General features: G+C 40.1%; 1 protein-coding gene across 1 annotated transcript in view; it reads right to left on the bottom strand.

Annotated features, from left to right (window-relative positions):
* The window catches only part of NUP210L (nucleoporin 210 like), a 92,943-nt gene that overhangs the window by 10,147 nt on the left and 62,237 nt on the right, over nt 1-20,559 (bottom strand). The window contains 15 exon segments of the mRNA XM_052637302.1: nt 1,607-1,733; nt 3,415-3,551; nt 6,426-6,643; nt 7,284-7,459; nt 8,986-9,160; nt 10,317-10,408; nt 11,350-11,508; nt 15,276-15,407; nt 15,496-15,576; nt 15,919-16,098; nt 16,458-16,520; nt 16,953-17,085; nt 17,790-17,917; nt 18,565-18,693; nt 20,188-20,289. Coding sequence (XP_052493262.1) covers nt 1,607-1,733; nt 3,415-3,551; nt 6,426-6,643; nt 7,284-7,459; nt 8,986-9,160; nt 10,317-10,408; nt 11,350-11,508; nt 15,276-15,407; nt 15,496-15,576; nt 15,919-16,098; nt 16,458-16,520; nt 16,953-17,085; nt 17,790-17,917; nt 18,565-18,693; nt 20,188-20,289 — 2,032 coding nt within the window.

Below are 20,559 nucleotides of genomic sequence, written 5' to 3'. Positions count from 1 at the left end.
TTCTCACCTTTTTTTTTTTCCCCTGACCAGGGATTGAACCCAGGCCCTCAATAGTGAGAGCACTGGGCCGCCAAAGAATTCCCAGTACTCTCATCTTTAAAAAAAAATTTTATTCGAGTATAGCTGCTTTACAATGTTGTGTTAGTTTCTGCTGTACAGCTATATGTATACATATATTCCCTCTTTTCTGGATTTCCTTCCCATTTAGATCACCACAGAGCACTGAGTAGAGTTCTCTGTATAGTCAGTTTTCATCAGTTATCTCTTTTATACATAGTAGTATATATATGTCAATCCCAATCTCCCAGTCCATTCTCCGCCCCAGTATTCTCATCTTTAAAATGATGATAATTACTACATGATGAGATTGTTAAAAGAGATAAAAGGTATAAAAATTCCTAACATAGTATTTGGAATCTATTAGGAGCTTCTTCGGAGAAGGCAATGGCTCCCCATTCCAGCACTCTTGCCTGGAAAATCCCATGGACGGAGGAGCCCGGTGGGCTGCAGTCCATGGGGTCACGAAGAGTCGGACACGACTGAGCGACTTCACTTTCACTTTTCACTTTCATGCATTGGAGAAGGCAATGGCAACCCACTCCAGTGTTCTTGCCTGGAGAATCCCAGGGACGGGGGAGCCTGGTGGGCTGCCGTCTATGGGGTCGCACAGAGTCGGACACGACTGAAGCGACTTAGCAGCAGCAGGAGCTTCTTCTATTTTAGTTATCTTTCCTCCTCCCCCCACATTAAAAAGTAATTTTGCTTATTTATTTTTGGCTGTGTGGTCTTGTCTTCGCTGCCGCCTGTTCTTTTCTCCAGTTGCAGCGAGCGGGGCCTGCTCTCCAGTCGTGCTGCGCAGGCTTCCCATTTCAGTGGCTTCTCTCATTACAGGGCACTGGCTCTAGGGCATGCGGGCCCCAGCAGTGGCGGTGCACCGCGCAGCAGTTGCGGATCCTGGGCTCTAGAGCACAGACTCAATGGCCATGGCGCATGGGCTTAGTCGCTCCTTGGCATGTGGGGGTCTTCCTGGACCAGGGATCAAACCTGTGGCTCCTACACTGGCATGTGGATTTTCCACCACTGAGCCACCAGGGAAGCCTTCCTCCCCTATTTTTTGACAGTAAATCATGGCCCAATACAAAATGAAAAAAGAAAAACACAAGGCAACTTTGCTGAGCAAATAACATTTCACGTAATTATCTAGTCCAACAATTCTCAAATCTGGAGAAGCTTTAAAAGAATTGTATCTTATGCTTTATCCCAAACTTACTAAATCTCTGGATGGAGCCTAAGAATTTGTATTTTTAAAAGATTTCTTTGGGTAACCTTGAAAATCATCCACGTTTGGAAATTCTTGGTTTAGGCTACCTCCTGTTCTCCGGCAGGGTTACAAGCAGAAAGACAGTAGTGACTAGGTTGAGCCTATCTTAAAACCTTAATCCAGTCATAATTCTGAGATCTCACAGCTCTCAATGATTCCGTTGTAAAAGTAGAATCAATTTTGAAACGAAAGAAAACTTGGATTGCTAATCCAAAGAGGTGAATTAATTGACAGAGGACGGGAAAGGTGGGAATAATCGCCCAGAACTATAAAGAGATTCTTGACCTTTAAGATTGATACCATTTCTGCCAGCAGTGATGAACAGCTTGAACACAGTTGAATTGGGGGTATTGGTGAGGTAAGTCTTGAGGTCATAACTGAGTGTTAATCTTGATGATGCATTGACCACCACCTGTTAGCAAACCAAAGGAAAATTAGAACCTAGGTTCTTAGAGAATCTGGTTTCCTTCCTCTCCAACCCTCATAACTTGTTTAGCTGAAAGCATCTGTTTCACATAAGAGCAAATTGCCCTTCTAGTGATCAGGTATTTTGAAAACCACAAAATCTGTTTACTTTTGAGGAGAAAATAACATTTTTTTTCTAAAAGGATATCTTTGTCCCTTATTCCTTCTGACATATCTTCTCTGTGTATGATTCCCCATTAATCAATTTTTCCTACTCCCATGTCAAATTTTCCTTCTCTACTAAATGATTCCTAAGCCATTTTTTCCCCATTTTAAAAGTGATCAGTGAAACAAACTCTTGACTCCAACTCCTTGAAGAGGACTATCTCCAAGTTCTCTTTTTCAATTCTCCAGTCAAACTTCCAGTCCCTTTATTCCACTGAAGCTACTCATCAAAGTCACCAGCCTCCATATTGCAAAACAAGCAGTCATTTCTCAGTTCTCACACTTGACCCATCAGTAGCTTTCATATGGTTGACCACTCTTCCTCCTTGAAATACGTTCTTCACTTGGCTGCCTGGACACCAGTATTCCCACTCCCTCCCACTTCCCCAGTCATTCTTATAAATCTTATAAATTTCTATAAATCTCCCTTGTTGGTTCTCATTCTTCTTTCAGGGGTCTTTTTTTGAATGTGGACCAGTTTTTAAATGTCTTTATTGCATGTGTTACAATATTGCTTCCGTTTCATGTTTTGGTCCTTTTTTCTTGTTTTTGGCTACTAGGCATGTGGGATCTTAGCTCCCCTACCAGGGCTCGAACTCAAAACCCCTGCATTAGAAGGTGAAGTCTTAACCACTAGACCACCAGGGAAGTCCCCTTGCAGGGGTCTTAATACTGGTGTGTTTCCAGAACTTAGCTCTTGGACCTCTTCTCTATGTACACTCACTCTCTTGGTGATCTTATGGCATTAAATATCTCTATGCCAATGATTCCCAGACTTTTATATCTAGCTACCTCAACACATCCAAGTGACATCTAACAGACATCCAACTTTATCTGTCCAAAAACTGATCTTTTCTCCAAAACTGTTCCACCTACAGTCTTAGCCATTTCAATTGCTGATAATTCTGTCCTGTACTTTTAGTTATTCAATAAAAAAACCTTAAGTCATTCTTGATGCTTTTGAACTTTACATATAATCTATCAGGAAACTGTATCAACTAGACCTATAAAATATATTTAGAATCTGATCAACTTTTCACCACCTCCTCAGTTGTCACTCTGATCCGCCATCATATCTCAGCGGGGAACTGCAATAACTGGTCTCTCAGCTTCTACTCCTGTCCCTACAGTCTAGTACCAATCAGTAGCCACAGTGATATTTTACATTATAAATCAGACTAGTCATTCCTTTGGTTAAGAACCTTAATCTATGCTTAAATTATCTATGTTTCAATAAAGTTTGTTGTCTGGTTTTGTATCTGATATATGAGTATATTTCTATTAATAGGATGTGCTTCCTATATATATATATTCCCATATGTGAAATAGTTACTTTAGACTCTTGTGGAATCTTAGTTCCACAACCAGAGCTGGAACCTACTCCATGGCAGTGAAAGCCTGCAATCCTAACCACTAGGCCACCAAGGAATGCCCATGGGCTCTTCTCATATCATTAAGTTTACCTCTCGATACGTTTTCACTAGTCCTGGGATGTCATGAAAGATAGTTGCTGTTCCTGGACTCCTGGCCACTCCTACCCCAGTGACAACGTCTGTTTGTAAAATATTGTCAGCAGAAATCATCCACATCCCGGGTTCACCTAGGAAAAGACAAGAGAAAGCAGTTGACTGCAATGTTTGATATAATCTGATGGTCACTCTCACCTTACCCAGAATCCAAGTCAGTAGACCATTTAAGCATACATACATCCCTTCCTAGGAGGAGCACCCAGCTGTGAGGATAACTTTGTTTTCTTTTTCATTTTTGGCTGTGCTACATGGCATGTGGGGATATTAGTTCCTGGACCAGGGATTGAACCCATGCCCCCAGGAATGGAAGCACAGAGTCTTAACCACTGGACTATCAGGGAAGTCCCTAACTTTGTTTTTCTAATGTTGGGTTTCCCTTCATATATCATGCCAGCAAAACAAAATAGGAACTGCTGAACTTAGAATCACAAAAGAAGCTACTTGGAGAATATAACTGTTCTCCTTAGGAAAAAGAAAAACATCTTTTACACATAGGAATAGCACTTCATCTCACACGCTAGTAAAGTAATGCTCACAATTCTCCAAGCCAGGCTTCAGCAATACATGAACCGTGAACTTGCAGATGTTCAAGCTGGTTTTAGAAAAGGCAGAGGAACCAGAAATCAAATTGCCAGCATCCACTAGATCATCAAAAAAGCAAGAGAGTTCCAGAAAAACATCTATTTCTGCTTTATTGACTATGCCAAAGCCTTTGACTGTGTGGATCACAATAAACTGTGGAAAATTCTGAAAGATATGGGAATACCAGACCACCTGACCTGCCTCTTGAGAAACCTATATGCAGGTCAGGAGGCAACAGTTAGAACTGGACATGGAACAGCAGACTGGTTCCAAATAGGAAAAGGAGTATGTCAAGGCTGTATATTGTCACCCTGCTTATTTAACTTATATGCAGAGTACATCATGAGAAACGCTGGGCCGGAAGAAGCACAAGCTGGAATCAAGATGGCCGGGAGAAATAACAATAACCTCAGATATGCAGATGACACTACCCTTATGGCAGAAAGTGTTGAGGAACTCAAAAGCCTCTTGATGAAAGTGAAATAGGAGAGTGAAAAAGTTGGCTTAAAGCTCAACATTCAGAAAACGAAGATCATGGCATCTGGTCCCATCCCTTCATGGCAGATAGATGGGGAAACAGTGGAAAAAGTGTCAGACTTTATTTTTTGGGGCTCCAAAATCACTGCAGATGGTGATTGCAGCCATGAAATTAAAAGATGCTTACTCCTTGGAAGGAAAGTTATGACCAACCTAGATAGCATATTCAAAAGCAGAGACATTACTTTGCCAACAAAGGTCCATCTAGTCAAGGCTATGGTTTTTCCAGTGGTCATGTATGGATGTGAGAGTTGGACTGTGAAGAAAGCTGAGCGCTGAAGAATTGATGCTGAACTGTGGTGTTGGAGCAGACTCTTGAGAGTCCCTTGGACTGCAAGGAGATCCAACTAGTCCATCCTAAAGGAGATCAGTCCTAGGTGTTCATTGGAAGGACTGATGCTGAAGCTGAAACTCCAATACTTTGGCCACCTCATGCGAAGAGTTGACTCATTGGAAAAGACCCTGATGCTGGGAGGGACTGGGGGCAGGAGGAGAAGGGAACGACAGAGGATGAGATGGCTGGATGGCATCACTGACTCGATGGACATGAGTTTGGGTAAACTCCGGGAGTTGGTGATGGACAGGGAGGCCTGGCATGCTGCAACTCATGGGGTCGCAAAGAGTCGGACATGACTGAGCGACTGAACTGAACTGAGCTGAAATGAACTGTAACTTTGTATAGACCCTGCTAGAGATGAATCTGCTTTGACCTACTGATTGCTATCAGCAAGAAGACTGCAAACAAGTATCAGCTGGCAGAAGAGAGGATTAGTTTACTTTGGCTTAAGTCCCAAGGTGCCAGAGAAATGTCAAATATTAGACTGGATTACTGATCCTTGAATGTGGTCCTTCTGCTTCCTCATCCAAAGCGGTACTGACTTGAGATGACCCCAAATTCCAGAATGGATGACCATCCTGACAGAACCTAGGGAAAGGAAGTAAAAAAGCCTCTGCTTCATCAACAAAATTTAATAGTCATGGTATAGTAAGCAGTTAGCTCACAGACCCTGGATTACATGTTAATAAGTAGTGGTTGCTTACAAGTCAGTTGTCAGGATTGGAGGATTTGACTCAGGCTGAATAGAGTTCCCTCTGTATCAAGTCCAAAATATATGGTTAATGTTAAAGTCAGGTCCAGTGTTATATCACTTTACCCAAATAACATGTGTCCATAATTCCCCAAAGAGGATGCAAAACCCAAACCACATACCACCCCAGCCAGCCTTACTTGGATGGATTATTTGATTGTATACTACCAGTCAGTGTATACCATTTTGGGATATGCTACCTGTAAGCATAAAGATATAACACATTTCCAAAGCCAAGACTGATTTTCTGTAACTCAATAGTACTTCTTAGAACAGAAATACTTTGCTGATCATGAGTATACTGTAGCCCAGTGCAAGGCCAAACCTTCTTTCAGTGATGGTATACATGGAAGTTAGGCCTTTAAAGTTGCCTCACAAAACAGTGTACACACAATTGGTTCTCAGAACTAAAACCTTATTGTCTTTTCCTTCCTTTCATCTCATCCCTTATTGATGTTCAACTTTGCAATTATCTTCCTTCAGAAGCTGGGAGTGGAGGAGAAGGCATTGGTACTCTACACTGCCTATGTGTTCAATAGACATTTGATAAATATTACTGGCTGACTTCTAGTCAGCTGGCTATGGAGAGAAATGGGCACTAAACTGAGAATTATCAATTAACATGAAAAATAATAAAATACACTAAAGTATTTTCTTTCTCAGAGAGAAATCCTCTAAGGGATGAGTTGCTTTCTAATCCTGTCAGTTGTGAGGTTGAGAAAGGGAAAGTATCCAAACCATTCTGGTTGAGGAGGTAAGTACGGAAGCAGATGACATCTCCGACAAAGGTAAGCTTGGTGTCTGGCTCGATGGCGTGCTCTACAGAAACAGGGATATAATCTGCCATGCCTGGATGTCTCCGGTCCCAGAGCCCCACAATTGTCACCCCTCTGTTCACAGCCTGGGCCATGTAAGTATAGTTCCTATTCCCTGGTCCAATGAGAAGCAGGTCATCTCTGAAAGTAGACATGAAAGGTAGAAATCTCTGAAAACAGTCAACAGTTCTGGAGTCAGACCCTATCACAACATTTTCTATTCAATAGCTCAAAAGAATTCAGATGGAATTCTACAGTGGAGAGTAAACAACTAGGGCCAGGGATCAGGTCTGTTACATTTATATACATGGTGCCCAGCTAGGCTATTTTTCTTAAAAAAAACTTTTTTTCCAGTTTGGCTTTTTGATAATACTCCAGTTGGCTCCATATAGGAGTTTTATATGAACTAGGACTTGTCAAATTCAAAACATATTAAAACTCTTCTTCATTGAATAATTAATTCTGGTCTTTCCTCCATTTTTAAAAAAAGCAGATAGTTTTTTGTTTTGTTGCTTTTTTGGTCATACTGCCATGTGTGAATTTCGTTCCTCAACCAGGGATTGAACCCAGGCCCATAGAAGTGAAAGCATGGAGTCCTAACCACTGGACCTCCAGGGAAGTCCCAATATTAAAGTCAACTGTCCCTCCCTATCTTAATTAATAAAAGAAAGATCAGATTCCAAGTGCATAACATGAGAAGAATTTACTAGCGCGGCTATATACCAGGCTAATCTACAAGACTTCTGCCATAGTGTTAACACCATTCCTTTGCCTTCCATACCTGTTTAAAGCCAGATAAAGCTGGGTATTGTGTGTGTGGAATTTCTCTCCGATGCTATTGTAAAACTGAACAATGAAGGTAAGAGACATGCCCAAGGGAAAGGCTGATAGGGTCCTTCCTTGAGCCGTGTATAGCTTGGGGTGGCTACTCATTCGCAGGTATGTCACTGGTGCTACCTGTGGGAGACAAAACCTATTGGTACAGAGCAGAATGCACTGGAGGGGAGCTATGACCATATTCTGAGACTTACAATCAATGATAAAAATTGTGTTCCTCTTTTGTAGGAAGTAGCTAGCTCTTGATTTCAGATGACTTAAATCAGAGTGAAAAAGAAATATGACAGTAAGGAAATGGCTTTTAATTATCGGTGCGTGCTCAGTTGCTCAGTCATATCTGCCTCTTAGTGACTCCATGGACTATAGCCCACTGGGCTGTAGTCTCACTATGGCATGGCTCCTCTGCTCATGAAATTTTCCAGGCAAGAATACTGGAATGGGTTGTCATTTCCTTCTCCAGGGGATCTTTCCAACTGAGGGTTCAAACCCGTGTCTCTTGCATCTCTTGCACTGGCAAGTCGATTCTTTACCACTGTGCCACCTGGGAAGCCTCTTTTAATGATTAAAGCAGCAGAAATGTGAAGCAAAGCTGGAGTTTTTTAAGGAATGGACTGTATTTCCTCTTTCGTGAAGAGTGTCAATATTTATTGTTAAGGAGAAGACTCTTGAGAGTCTCTTGGACGGCAAGGAGATCCAACCAATCCATTCTGAAGGAGATCAGCCCTGGGATTTCTTTGGAAAGAATGATGCTAAAGCTGAAACTCCAGTACTTTGGCCACCTCATGCGAAGAGGTGACTCATTGGAAAAGACTCTGATGCTGGGAGGGATTGGGGGCAGTAGGAGAAGGGGACGACAGAGGATGAGATGGCTGGATGGTATCACCGACTCGATGGACGTGAGTTTGAGTGAACTCTGGGAGTTGGTGATGGACAGGGTGGCCTGGCGTGCTGTGATTCATGGGGTCACAAAGAGTCGGACACGACTGAGCAACTGAACTAAACTGAACTGAATTGATAACTTATCAAGAATACTATAGATTGTGCTTTTGCACTATAACAGATAAAGTAAGGGAAGTAAAATACTGTGATACAGTAAGGGAAGTCCAGCTTTGAAACCTAGCTTTATCATTTCATATCTTCATTTAACCATTCTAGGTTTTATATTTCTTATCAGTTTAATAGGGCTAATGATGCTTGTATAATAAGGTTTTAGTGGTGGGTAAAAAAAATATACATAAAAGGAGCAACACAAGGCTGGAACATACTAGATTTTTAATGCCCCAAACATTTTGTTTTAGACTAACTTACTTCTAAGGTCTCTTCTAATTCTAATTTTTTTAAAAAAAGTCTAAAAACATTTAAAACATATCAAAAAGCCTAATTTTGATAGTAATAGTTCTGCATTTCTCCCATACCAATCCTTTTGCCAAAGTTGCTCAGAAAACAGTCATACCATTTTGAGATTAATCTCTTTTATAACAAGGACTCTAAAGTCTACTTTAATTTGATGGTTCATGTCAAGATTGTCCTCTTATGATACAGTTCATTTCTGGCTTCCAGAGAAGCTTCTAGTTCTAAACAAAGTAAATCTGCCTCTTAAGGCCATGGTATTCCTTTTAGTTTTTTGAGTAAGCCCCTGAACTCACCTGAACCCCAGTTATAGTTGTTTGGTTTACTCCAAAAGGTTCTGTAGAAGTGACTTCTAACACAGCAGTACCTGCAATGGAACCAGCTTTCAGGAGCCCTTCACCATCCTCCTCAATGACAGATGAATTAGGGAAACACTTGAGAACACGGGAACTCACAAAGGCGGCCCCTTCCCTAGGGAATAAATGGGGGCAAGTGGCATCTCTTGGGGGCTCTGACTGATCAGAAAAAAAGGAGTAGCAATTGCCTAGATCACTGTTAGAGGCTGTACTCAGAAAACTGCTTGATTCTCCTTGTTGTGTAGTTATTTGTTCCTCAGGTAAAAGTCAGCCTTTGGATTATGCTTATCTCCTTAAAAATCAAATGCTATTATATATTTATCATTAAAAAATTATTCGGTGAAAAGAATTAAAAACAGGTAAAGTCAGCTTTTCACATCTGTGGGTTCTGCACCACAGATACAACCAAGCACAGACTGAAAATTTCAAAAAGTTCCAGAAAGCAAAATTTGAACTTGCCTTGGAATGGTGACTATTTACATAACATTTATATTGTATTAGGTATTATAAGCAATTTAGAGATAGTTTAAAGTATACAGGAGGACGAGCATAGGTTATATGCACTATAACCTATAAATTTACTATAAATACTATACCATTTTATATAATGGATCTTTGAGTCTGCAGATATTGGGGGCAAGGGTGGGTCCTGGAACCAATCCTTGGTGGATGCCAAGGGACAACTATATTCAAACAAATACTTGTACATGAATGTTCATAGCAGCCCTATCCACAATAGCTAAAAGGTAAAAACAAACCAAAGGTCCACCAATGGATAATTAGATAAACAAAACGTAGTATATTCATATAATGGAATATTATTCGGTCATAAAAAGGAATGAAGTACCCATACATGCTACAGCTTGGATGAACCTTGAAATTACATTAACTGCAAGAAGTCAACACAAAAGGTCAGATTGTATGATTTCATTTACATGAAACATACAATATTTAAATCCACAGAGACAGCTGATTAGTGATCGCTAGGGACTGAGAGGAAAGGAGAGTGGTGAGTGACTGTTTAATGGGTATGGGTCTCTGGTGATAATGAAAATGTTTTGAAACTAGAGGTGATGGTTGTACAATACTGTGTATGTACTAAACACCACTGAATCAGACAATTTAATTTTATGTTATGTGAATTTCACTTCAACTAAAAAATTTATTTGTGGGTTAGAAAAATCACCTAGAAGGCAATAGTTCTTTCATGTGCAGTGTTTCACTGAGGGTAAAGTCAGATCCTAGCCTATCTTCTTCTCTATTCTCCTTACCTGTTGGTATGGAGTTTGAGCTGAGAATTCATGGGCATCAGAATTTGTTCAGGTTGGCACTCTGGATAGAAAAGTTGAAGTTTTTCAAATACCTGGAATGAGAAAATGATGCTTTCCTCATTTCTGGAAAAGACAAATGATGACCTTTACACACAAATGGACAAACTACAAATCAAGTCTGCCTGACTGCAATTTAGCCCAAGTTCCACAATATTGCTTTCCAAAATGAGCCAGGCATTTAAAACATATTTAGGTAGTCTAGAACATATAACCTAACATAGCCTGTTTCTGACTACAAGGGACTAGGCTTAGTTTGCATTTACCATATCCCCTATATTACTTAGATATCAGTATAAAATGATTTTGAAATTTCTAGTTTTATTTCTAGTAATCTAAAAAGAGATTTGAGAATGAAGAACCTATAGTATTAAATTAGCAAGGGCACTGTTTAGGTCTTCTACCTCCCAGTAAAGTGCTTTCTCCTCTACCCCTCACTGAATCAGGGAACCAAAACCAAAACAAAGGATAAAAAGAAAAGAAAAAAATTAATCCCAAATTCAGAGATAGAGAAACTTATTTCCTCTATACAAAATATATTTTTTCTTTGAATTCTAAAAACAGTAGGGCCATTTAACTTTCAGCTTGAATACATCTATGGAAACTTCATACTCTTACACCTTACCAGAAGTTAGGACAGGATTTCATTCTACCTGTGAATATAGTTAAGTGGAATGTATCATAATATCTATATTAGGCAGAACAAATCAGAAATTAATTCCTCTTTAGTTATCGTGGTGTTTGTATACTATTCATTGTATTGGAAGTTGAATGCATGTGTTGTAGTTTGTAAGGTCAATACTCATAGACAAACAATTAGCAGAAATAACAAAGATCTAGAAACCCTAAGCCTATTTTAGAGATCCCTCTAGCACTTTCTCTATCTCTATCCAGACAAAGCTCTTCATGGAATATAAGAGAATATAACTTTCTTTTCCTCGATAAACAAAAACAAGATTTAGGTTTGGGACCTTACCAGGATCTGAACTTCATCAGACAGTTCTAACAAATTCCTCTCGAACTGTCCAGATGAACTGTTCATACAGTGGACAGTGACTTTGATATTGGTCCGACCAGCTGCTTTTGTGTGGACAACCATGGCAAAGTTATTCTCTGCTGGAAGTTGCAGAAAAACCTAGACAGTAAAGGGATGGATTAATAAACACTGTGCCCTTCCCTCTTTGTTGAAAATAGCTAACCAGAAGAATTAAGAGTTCCAGATTTATTTTCTTTCTTCATGTAAAATTTTTAAATTATTTATTTATTTATGGCTGTACTAGGTCTTCACTGCTGCACGTGGGTTTTCTCTAGTTGCAGATAGTGAGGGCTATTCTCTAGTTGTGGTGTGCAGGCTTCTCTATGTGGTGGTTTCTCTTGTTGAAGATCGTGGGCTCTAGGACACGTGGTTTTCGGTAGTTTTAGTGCAGCGGTTTAGTTGCCCCATGGCATTTAGGATTTTCCTGGACTAGGGATTAAATCTGTGTCCCCTGCATTGGCAGGCAGATTCTTATCCACTGTGTCACCAAGGAAGCCCATTCTTTTTTTTTTTTTTTTTCTTTTTCTTTTTGTGGCCACACCACACAGCTTGTGGGATTTTAGTTCACAACCAGGGATTGAATCCAGGTCCCCTGCAGTGAAAGCACCAAGTCCTTATCACGGGACCACCAAGGAATTCCCCCAGGGCTTACTTTCATATTTGTTTCTTTTCATATTCCCAGCAACACAGTCACCCCTAAAGTACACTTCTGTGTTCAGTGCTCAACTAATTCTGGAAAGATTCCTATACAAGAATTCTCATCTTGAAGTCAATTACTTGATAGGAGAAGAATGCAAATGAAAAAAGGGGTTTCCTAAATGGGTTGAGACAGTAGAGCCTGAGATGAGAGAGAAGTTAGGCAATCTACTCCTGGAGTTCAGAGTGACAGCAAGGGAGGAAGAGGACAAGAAAGGGAAACCCCTGTTTAGGACAATGTTAAAACTAGCTGACAATTTCTCTATTTGCTTTACTTCTATTCTAGTCTAGACTAGATGAGGATTAGACCTTGACGGACTTCTGGTGAGAGAGAAGGGAGGTCCAACACTGAGGCAAATGTTGAAGTAGGCACTTGCCTACCTTTTTGGCAATTTCATTCCTATCATTCATTTCATGTCCTGTCTCCTCTGCCTTTTTGCTGTCTGGAGCCCTCATCACCTTCCTTTGCTCACTTGACTCAGGAGTTCCAAATTCCAAAATCACCTTTCCCTCCACCCCTACATAAAAATTCTCGTTTCCCTTGTGCAGATTTTGATCAATTGTCTGGAAGAAAGTTTTATGGTGAAGAATAAGTGTTTTATAATTGTTTGATTCAACTGAATTTCTAAATGGTGACACCACAGTGCAGAAAGTCTACCTTGTAGGACATTAGAGACCTTTCTTCCTTTTATGCTGCAAAAAAGTTTTAATGTTTCCATTTGGTCCAAGGTTTGGGAGAGGGCTCCAGGGTAGTTGAAAAGCTGCCTAGTGGTTATAGAGAAGGGCTTCTGGTGTCTTGCAAAAGCCCTGACACCAGAGGGGCTCCTCAAAGGCTGCGGGGCTCCAGAGGCTCCAAGTCATGCTTGAGGGTGAGCCTTTAGAAGAGATACCCACCCAGTTCAATCTGAGGACCAACCAGCCTGTGGAGGTTGGTCGGGTGATCACCATTTTCTTGATGAGTTTTACCTCTTCATCTAGGACGCAGCTCCCTAAGAAGTCACAGAGATGGGGGTCTGCATGGGCAGAACCCAGGTCATGGAGATCCGAAAGGGCCTGGCTCAGGTTCTTCTCCATGAGTGCAGAGGCTTCCATAGGATTCTGGGTTTTACCCACTCACCTTCAGATGCTACTGCAAGTCTTGAAAGAGGGTGTAGCCACTGTGCTGGTTTTGCATTTTCGAGAGATGCCCGTAGCCCTCGCCCTGCTCGTTAGCCAATTTGTGGAAAAAGTGGCCCATGCCCTCCAGAACTACATCACTGCAGTTGAAACAGAAGCCCACAGAGAGGCAGGTGTAGGAGGCCCACAGATGCTTGTTGACCAGGTGGTTGATGATAGCCTCCATGTCAGTGGAATAATTGTGACAAATCTAGGAGTTCATAGTTGATCGGTAAGGAGTTAAGCTCAAAAAATGATGTTGGCTGGTCCCTGGTGATCGCGGACAGCTGAGTGACTGATTCCAATGGTTGCAACTGGAAAAAAGGTTGGCAGGTGGTAGGAGGCTGGGGCAAGGGAGTGTCCTTGGGTCTGTTCCATCCAAGCACTGTTGAAGCAAGAAACAGATCCATGCAACTGCCAAATGCACTGCCCATTACAGACCTTTGTATTTGCCCATATCATCACCCAGTCTGTCTATGTGAGGTCAACGCTGGGGAAGAAAATCTTTGTGTAGCTCTCAATCATTTCTTCTGTTAGAGAAAAGAGTGCTTCTTTAGACGAGAAAATTAAAGGAGGGAAAAAGTAGAGCAGGTGCTAATAAGGCTTATGCCATCCCTTCCTTTCACACAATTCCTATTTGCTATCCCTTTGTTTCCTATTTGGAAAAAAAGCCAAATCCTTCTGCAGAACTCTACCAAACTAAGTACAGTTATATCTGTTTTCAGTTCCAAGTATAACCAGGCTCTGCACGGTCCATGATAGAAGACCCAACCATGAGAGTTTCCTTAGATTATAGGTTTAGGATATTTTCAGAAAATTGGAAACTTTTTAATTTTTCCATACTTTTCTTTGTAACTGGCTCCAGAAATGACTTACTAATTGTAGCTTCTATAACCCCTCTGATCTCTTTTAAGGTCTAACTTTAATTCTTTGTTTTTGTAGGCACTGAATTGTGACCTTCTGGGTATCTTGGCCCCAGGTTTCTTCCAGACCTAGAATCTTCACTCCAGACCTAGGTGGCTGCCACTGATCCTGGACCATCTTGGGTGGGTTCCATTAAACTGATGATCAGGTAATAGTGTCATGAAGTAGGTAAAACTTGTCTGTAGTATCCACTTCATTTTTTTTTCTTTTCCAGATTTCACAGTAAGTGCTAAATAGCCTTTATATTTAGCTATTTTTTTAAATAGCTATTTAAAGGCTATTTTTTTTTAAAAAAACATAAGGCTATTTTTTTAAAGGCTATTTTTTTAAAAAGGCTATTTAAAAAAAAAAAAACATAAAGATTCATGTTGCATTGTGGATTTCCTCAGTGGCCATCATGAGGGGCTTTGGGCATTTCAAAAGCAGCAGGTGCTGAATTTGGAGGAGCCAGTACCACCGTGGAAGAACAGTTTAATTAACTGTCCTTAAATTTGCCATTGATATAAGGTGCTCAGTCCAGGATCAGTTGCCAGTTGGTGGCCCACACAAGCCCTATGGCATCCACAGCACCCTACGTGCATGAGGGAAGATTCTAGTTCTTCCCCAGCTCCTAGTAGCATGGGCCCAGAAATGTGTTCAGCATCCAGCTTTCTTAAGTCTTAATGTCAACTGCCCATCATGCAGCACAAACATGATTATTAATATAATTAAGTATGTCTGAGTATGTTGAAAGATTATATCACATATTTAAACTCTATGTATAAATACTTTATATTCATAACATGTTATTCATGTAACACAGTTATTTGTTCACAAATGCAACATTATATAACAGCAAATGTATCAAAGGAAGCAATGCTTTCTTAAGCATTGCTTTCTTAAGAGTTCTTTCCAGCAAGTATGTTAAATATTGTGTAGTATTATCTGAATACTCAAATTTGGATTCTTCATATGATTTTCAGGTTTATAGCATTCACAGATCAGAAAAAGAGTAAGTAATAATGTTGTGTAGTTTAGAAGGAACTCAGTCTAAAACCAAGGATGAAATAAAATAAATCCCTAAGGTAATATATTAACAGATATGTTCATACCTCTGAATGCCTGGGCACTAAATCCAGTACATCCCTTTTGCTCATGGACCAGTGGAATGTGAGCCCAGGGTTGGCACTGCTGAAGGAGAAAGGGGTTTGGGTACTGGTCACTCCCATGACATAAACTGGCATCTGAAAAGGAAGAGTGGTTTTGTGCTATACCTCCTGTCCAGCTGGCATTATCAACATAATGAACCTGGAACAGAACCATCATACTGACCTCAGTAGCTGTGATGAGTCGAGTTGCAGCTGCAAGGATCCTAACAGCCCTTAGCTGTACAACCTCAATCTGTACTTCATCCTGCTCAACAGGGTGGAGAGCAAGCTTAGGTTAAGAGGGAATGTCTCTGGGGGCAGACAGAGATGCTTATAACAACTCATTTGATTGCTGTTGTTTGGGGCATTCAACAACAATGACAACAAAAATATGCCATATATATGGGCTTTTTGTTGTTCTTGAAACAATTTCTTAAGCATAGAGACTATGTCTCATAACAATGTCAAATACTCAGTGAGTTTTTCACTAAAGATTACATATTTCCCATGGACTACTGACACCCTCCCCATCACTACTTCCTCCTCCGCCTCCCAATATGATTCCCAGATGGAAGAGCAGAAGCAGAGCAGAATAAAGAACTGATACCTGGGAAAACACAATGACTTTTCCAGTATCTTCGTTCACTGTCTGAATGGTGCCATGGACCACAGCTCTGCCAACTACCTTCCCTGTAACTTGGCCCCTCCTATTAACAACAGCCACGGTTTGATTACTGATGGAGAAATGAATGATGGATTGAGGCTGAGGGCCACCTTCAGACATCACCTGAAATTTAAACACACCAGTGAATGCTGGAGTTTGAGGAGAAGTCTCATCTCCTTTTCCAACATTCTGTCTGAGCAACTCAACTTCTTCGCCTTCCCCCACTTTCCAACAAGCATTTGCCATATCAGCTCAAATGCAGATGAAATAGAAGTGCTATAAATAATCCATGGGATTCCAAGAAGTAGTTTGTTCCATGATTATCATAGAACAAAGAAAATACTAATTTTCTTCTTTATCAGATCCTGTTGTACTTGGTTGAGAGGGGACAAGGGAAGGCCAACAGGAAGAGGTGTATATGTGTATTGGGGTGGGGCAGAGGTGGGATGAAGAGAAAGGCTCATTTTTGGCTTTAGGATCACCTGCATCATGTTAGTTGGAATCAGTGTCATTTTCTCTGGAACAAGTCTAAATGGAGGAAACACCTTGAAGGAGAAAACCAAAAGGACAACAGTGGTTAACTAGAGTCAGCTTCACAACAAATGATCATGCAGCTTATTCTAAGGGAAAAAAAACTCCTAATTATGTACAATGACGTAAACAAAGACAGGTATTTTATTTTCTTTATAACACAAATTTTCATTTTAATAGCAAAAAATTATAAATTACTTAAGTGAAAATGCTTAAATAAGTTATTATGTATCCACTCACTGGAATAAAAGTGGTCATTAAAATTATGTTTACAATTACTTTTTTTGGCCATACTTCACAACTTGTGGGATCTTAGTTCCCCAACCAGGGACTGAACTCATGATGTAAGCAGTGAAAGCACAGAGTCCTAACCACTGGACATTTATAAAACTTATAAATTTATATACAAGATGAAATATGAATTTTGGGTGAGATAATTTCCTTACTTCAATTTGCCGAGGGGTTGATGTGAATTTTCTCCCCATCTTGTCCCTGGCAATAGCTACAAGTGTGGTTTGCCCAACAGTGATAGCTCGAAGGATATAATTTTCAGAGTATTCATCTTGTTCCTCCATTAGCCTGAAAAGACCCATGAATATCTAGGTGAAAAAGATTTGTTTTTAAGATTGGCCAGTTATACATCTTTCTAAGATGCTTGTGGGATCTTAGTTCCCCAACCAGGGAATGAACTCAGGAAAGTAGCCCTTAGAATGCAGAATCCTAATCACTGGACTCCCAGGGAATTCCCAATCTTCTGCTCATTTTAACTCAGGTTAAGAGGAACTGCCAGAAAATAACTTTCAGAGTCAAGACAAAGTTCATAGCAATGGCGGGAAGCTCCTGAAGTGCAAATATTTGTTCTAAATCTCCAAAGGAATAAGGGCAATATAAACATAGCCTTGCAAAACTACAAATACTAAATTGCCTCAGAATTTCTGTATTTTTTCTTTTGCAGAGGGGAATACCAGTGCAATACTCTTCTAGATAGAGTATTTGAAGGTCCTCAAGCCTGAAGCATCCCCAAAGGATATCATCCAAGAAGTTCCATAAAATAGAAGCGTTAATGAGACACATATTAGTCCCAAAATAAGACATCTGAGGATGTGAAAGGGGTATTTTGTCGAGAGTTGAATATGGGAAGAGAATGTGGGCTGAAAGATACTGTGACAAAACAGGAAAGAAGAAAATCTGAAATAACCTAAGGGAGAGATAACCAGGCTATCAGGAGGGATATTTTCATGATAATAAATTTATGGAGAAAGAGGTATTGAAATGGTACTCACGCCAGGGTCACAATGGCAGAAGCCAGTTGCAATTTGAGCTCCATGTTTCTGAAGTATTTCTTTCGGAATGGGCGTTTGGAAGAGCCAAGAACCCTCACAGTTACTAACACAGTTTTACCTATTTCAACCTGGTAGTTAAAAATAAAAGTTAAAAAAAAATTCAAAGGTAATTTAGTAAAGCTGTCTCATTTATGAAGGGCAGTTTAACACAGAGGTGGCAAGCCCTTCGGTTCATGCTAAATGTTCTTGATCAGCCTTTGAGCAAGTAAGCGTAATATATGTATATTCTTTTCGGACAAGGCAATGGCACCCCACTCCAGTACTCTTGCCTGGAAAATCCCATGGACGGAGGAGCCTGGTGGGCTGCAGTCCATGGGGTCACTAAAGGTTGGACACGGCTAAGCAACTTCACTTTCACTTTTCACTTTCACACATTGGAGAAGGAAACGGAAACCCACTCCAGTGTTCTTGCCTGGAGAATCCCAGGGATGGGGGAGCCCGGTGGGCTGGCGTCTATGGGGTCGCACAGAGTTGGACACGACTGAAGTGACATAGCAGCAGCAGCAGCATGTGTATTCTTTTAAGCTGTTCTTTAACACTCTATCTTCATCATGATTAATGTTGGAATGGTGTTCTTTAAGGGCAGGTATTTCCATTAACATTATCAAAGGGCCTGGCAAATATACACAGTAGCTGAGCACAGACTATATTAAGTGATGCTAGTGAGTGAGAATGACACCTGCTTCCCTTAAGAGATAAAGCAAACATTTCTTACCTTGTCAATCAGATCAAGCTCCAGCTCTTGTATGTCTGACACGGTGAGGTGAGCCATTGCTGGACCCAAGAAAGCCAAACACAGATCATAGACCTCCAAGGTGAGAATTCCTGGATGCAATGGAACTAACTAGAGGGAAGAAGATTGCAGCTGGATAAAGAAGCAAATATGCTCCAAGCATAATCAGAGCAATTATTTCCATCCAAAGTAGAAAATACAATATCTTACTTTCTTTGTGATAGGAACTCTGAGAAGTCACATTATAAGTTTCAGGCATAGTATAATATGTCCCCTTAAAGTGATGCTTCAGTCTGTGGCAAAATATGTACCCTTAACAAATATTTATTAACTGATAAACAGCAGAGTTTAAATTGACTGATTTCAAGTAGAATCCAACATACATATCCAGTTTTTTAATTATGAACAGGGAAAGGATTCAGGAAGAAAATCAGGTACATTCACACTGCAATCACAAGTAGGGAGAGAGAGCACAGGGTGGACTGATATTTTTTTTCCTCCTTATACTACATACAGCTCCTGCACAGCAGTATGGTTTTTTACATCCTTTGCTGGCACACAGGGCTTCAATCTCCCCTTTTAAAAAGCAACATTATGACTACAGTAAGTTAAATTCCTTTGAGCTCTTTGAAGGAAATAAATACATATGTTAATTTAAGGTACACTTTTTATTACTGCAAGTCAACTAAAAGAAAATCCCTTGGCATATTGACTATGGAGTCAGATTAATATTTTCAGTTGCCATATCTGGCTGAAAACACCATATACTCAAGTTATAAAGTCAAACTATGCACACAGTTCTGTGCTTTGAAATTGATAAAAATAAACCTTCTTTTTAAAATTTTTATTTATTTTTTAATTGGTGGAAAATCACTTTACAATTTTGTGTTGCTTTCTGCTATACAACAATATGAATCACCCATAATTCCCACCCATATTCCTTCCCTCCTGAGTCTCCCTCCCCTCCCGCAACCCACCCCTCTAGCTCATCACAGAGTTCCAGGCTGGACTCTGTGTTATTTAGTGACTTCTCATGAACTGTCTTTCTCACACATGGTTGTGTATATATGACAATGTTACTTTCTCAATTTGTCCCACCCTCACCTTCCCCGACTGTGTCCACAGAATGGTTCTGTTCATCAGAACCATTTTTCTAAATTCCCATATATATGCGTTAATATATGATGCTTGTTTTTCTCTTTCTGAACCTTGTTTTAATGGAAATCTTATAGTTCGATGTCTCCTACACTGTTTCCACTCAATCAGAACCAAACATTTCCCCATATTATATGCTATGCTCAGTCGCTCAGTCGTGTCCGACTCTCCGCGACCCCATGGACTGTAGCCTGTCAGGCTCCTCTGGCCATGGGATTCTCCAGGCAAGAATACTGGAGTGGGTTGCCATTTCCTTCTATAGGTAGTTACAAAAAAAAAAAAACACCTCCTTTTTTTGGTTTAAGAATCTACATAGGTTAAAAAAAGAAAAAGACACAAATGGTATTCTTTGTAATAAGTTTGAAATGCCCAATAAAATTTTTCTAATCATTCTCCTAAGAATGAGCTTTGACCTGAGACCATCGATCTGGGGATATTTCTGGAACTCACCTGGACAGAGCTTTCTGCTTCCAGGTAAGTGATGGTGACAATATCTTGCTCACTACTGTTGACTAAAAAATAACCAGATCCTTCCACAAGGCTAAATATTTCCTATAGAAAAATCAAGACAAATAATATTCCATTCCCTTTGGATTGTAAATATTTCAAAGTAATTTCCACTTACCTAAGAAAGAGTATGACATTAAAAGATTAAAATCAACAGACCAAAGACCAAATATAATTATTAAAGTATTAGTGCTAAGGATAATTATTATATATACATTATATATGTATCAGTGATTTTTAACATATAAGTGAGCTTTTTTATATTTATACTGTTAATTTTAATAACCTAGAACTCTCCCCTCCAACACGATTCCA

Source organism: Budorcas taxicolor, chromosome 3 (genome assembly GCF_023091745.1).
Source record: "Budorcas taxicolor isolate Tak-1 chromosome 3, Takin1.1, whole genome shotgun sequence".
Lineage (NCBI taxonomy): Eukaryota > Metazoa > Chordata > Mammalia > Artiodactyla > Bovidae > Budorcas > Budorcas taxicolor.
Note: the sequence above shows the minus strand (reverse complement) of the source record. Positions and strands in the feature narration are given on the sequence as shown.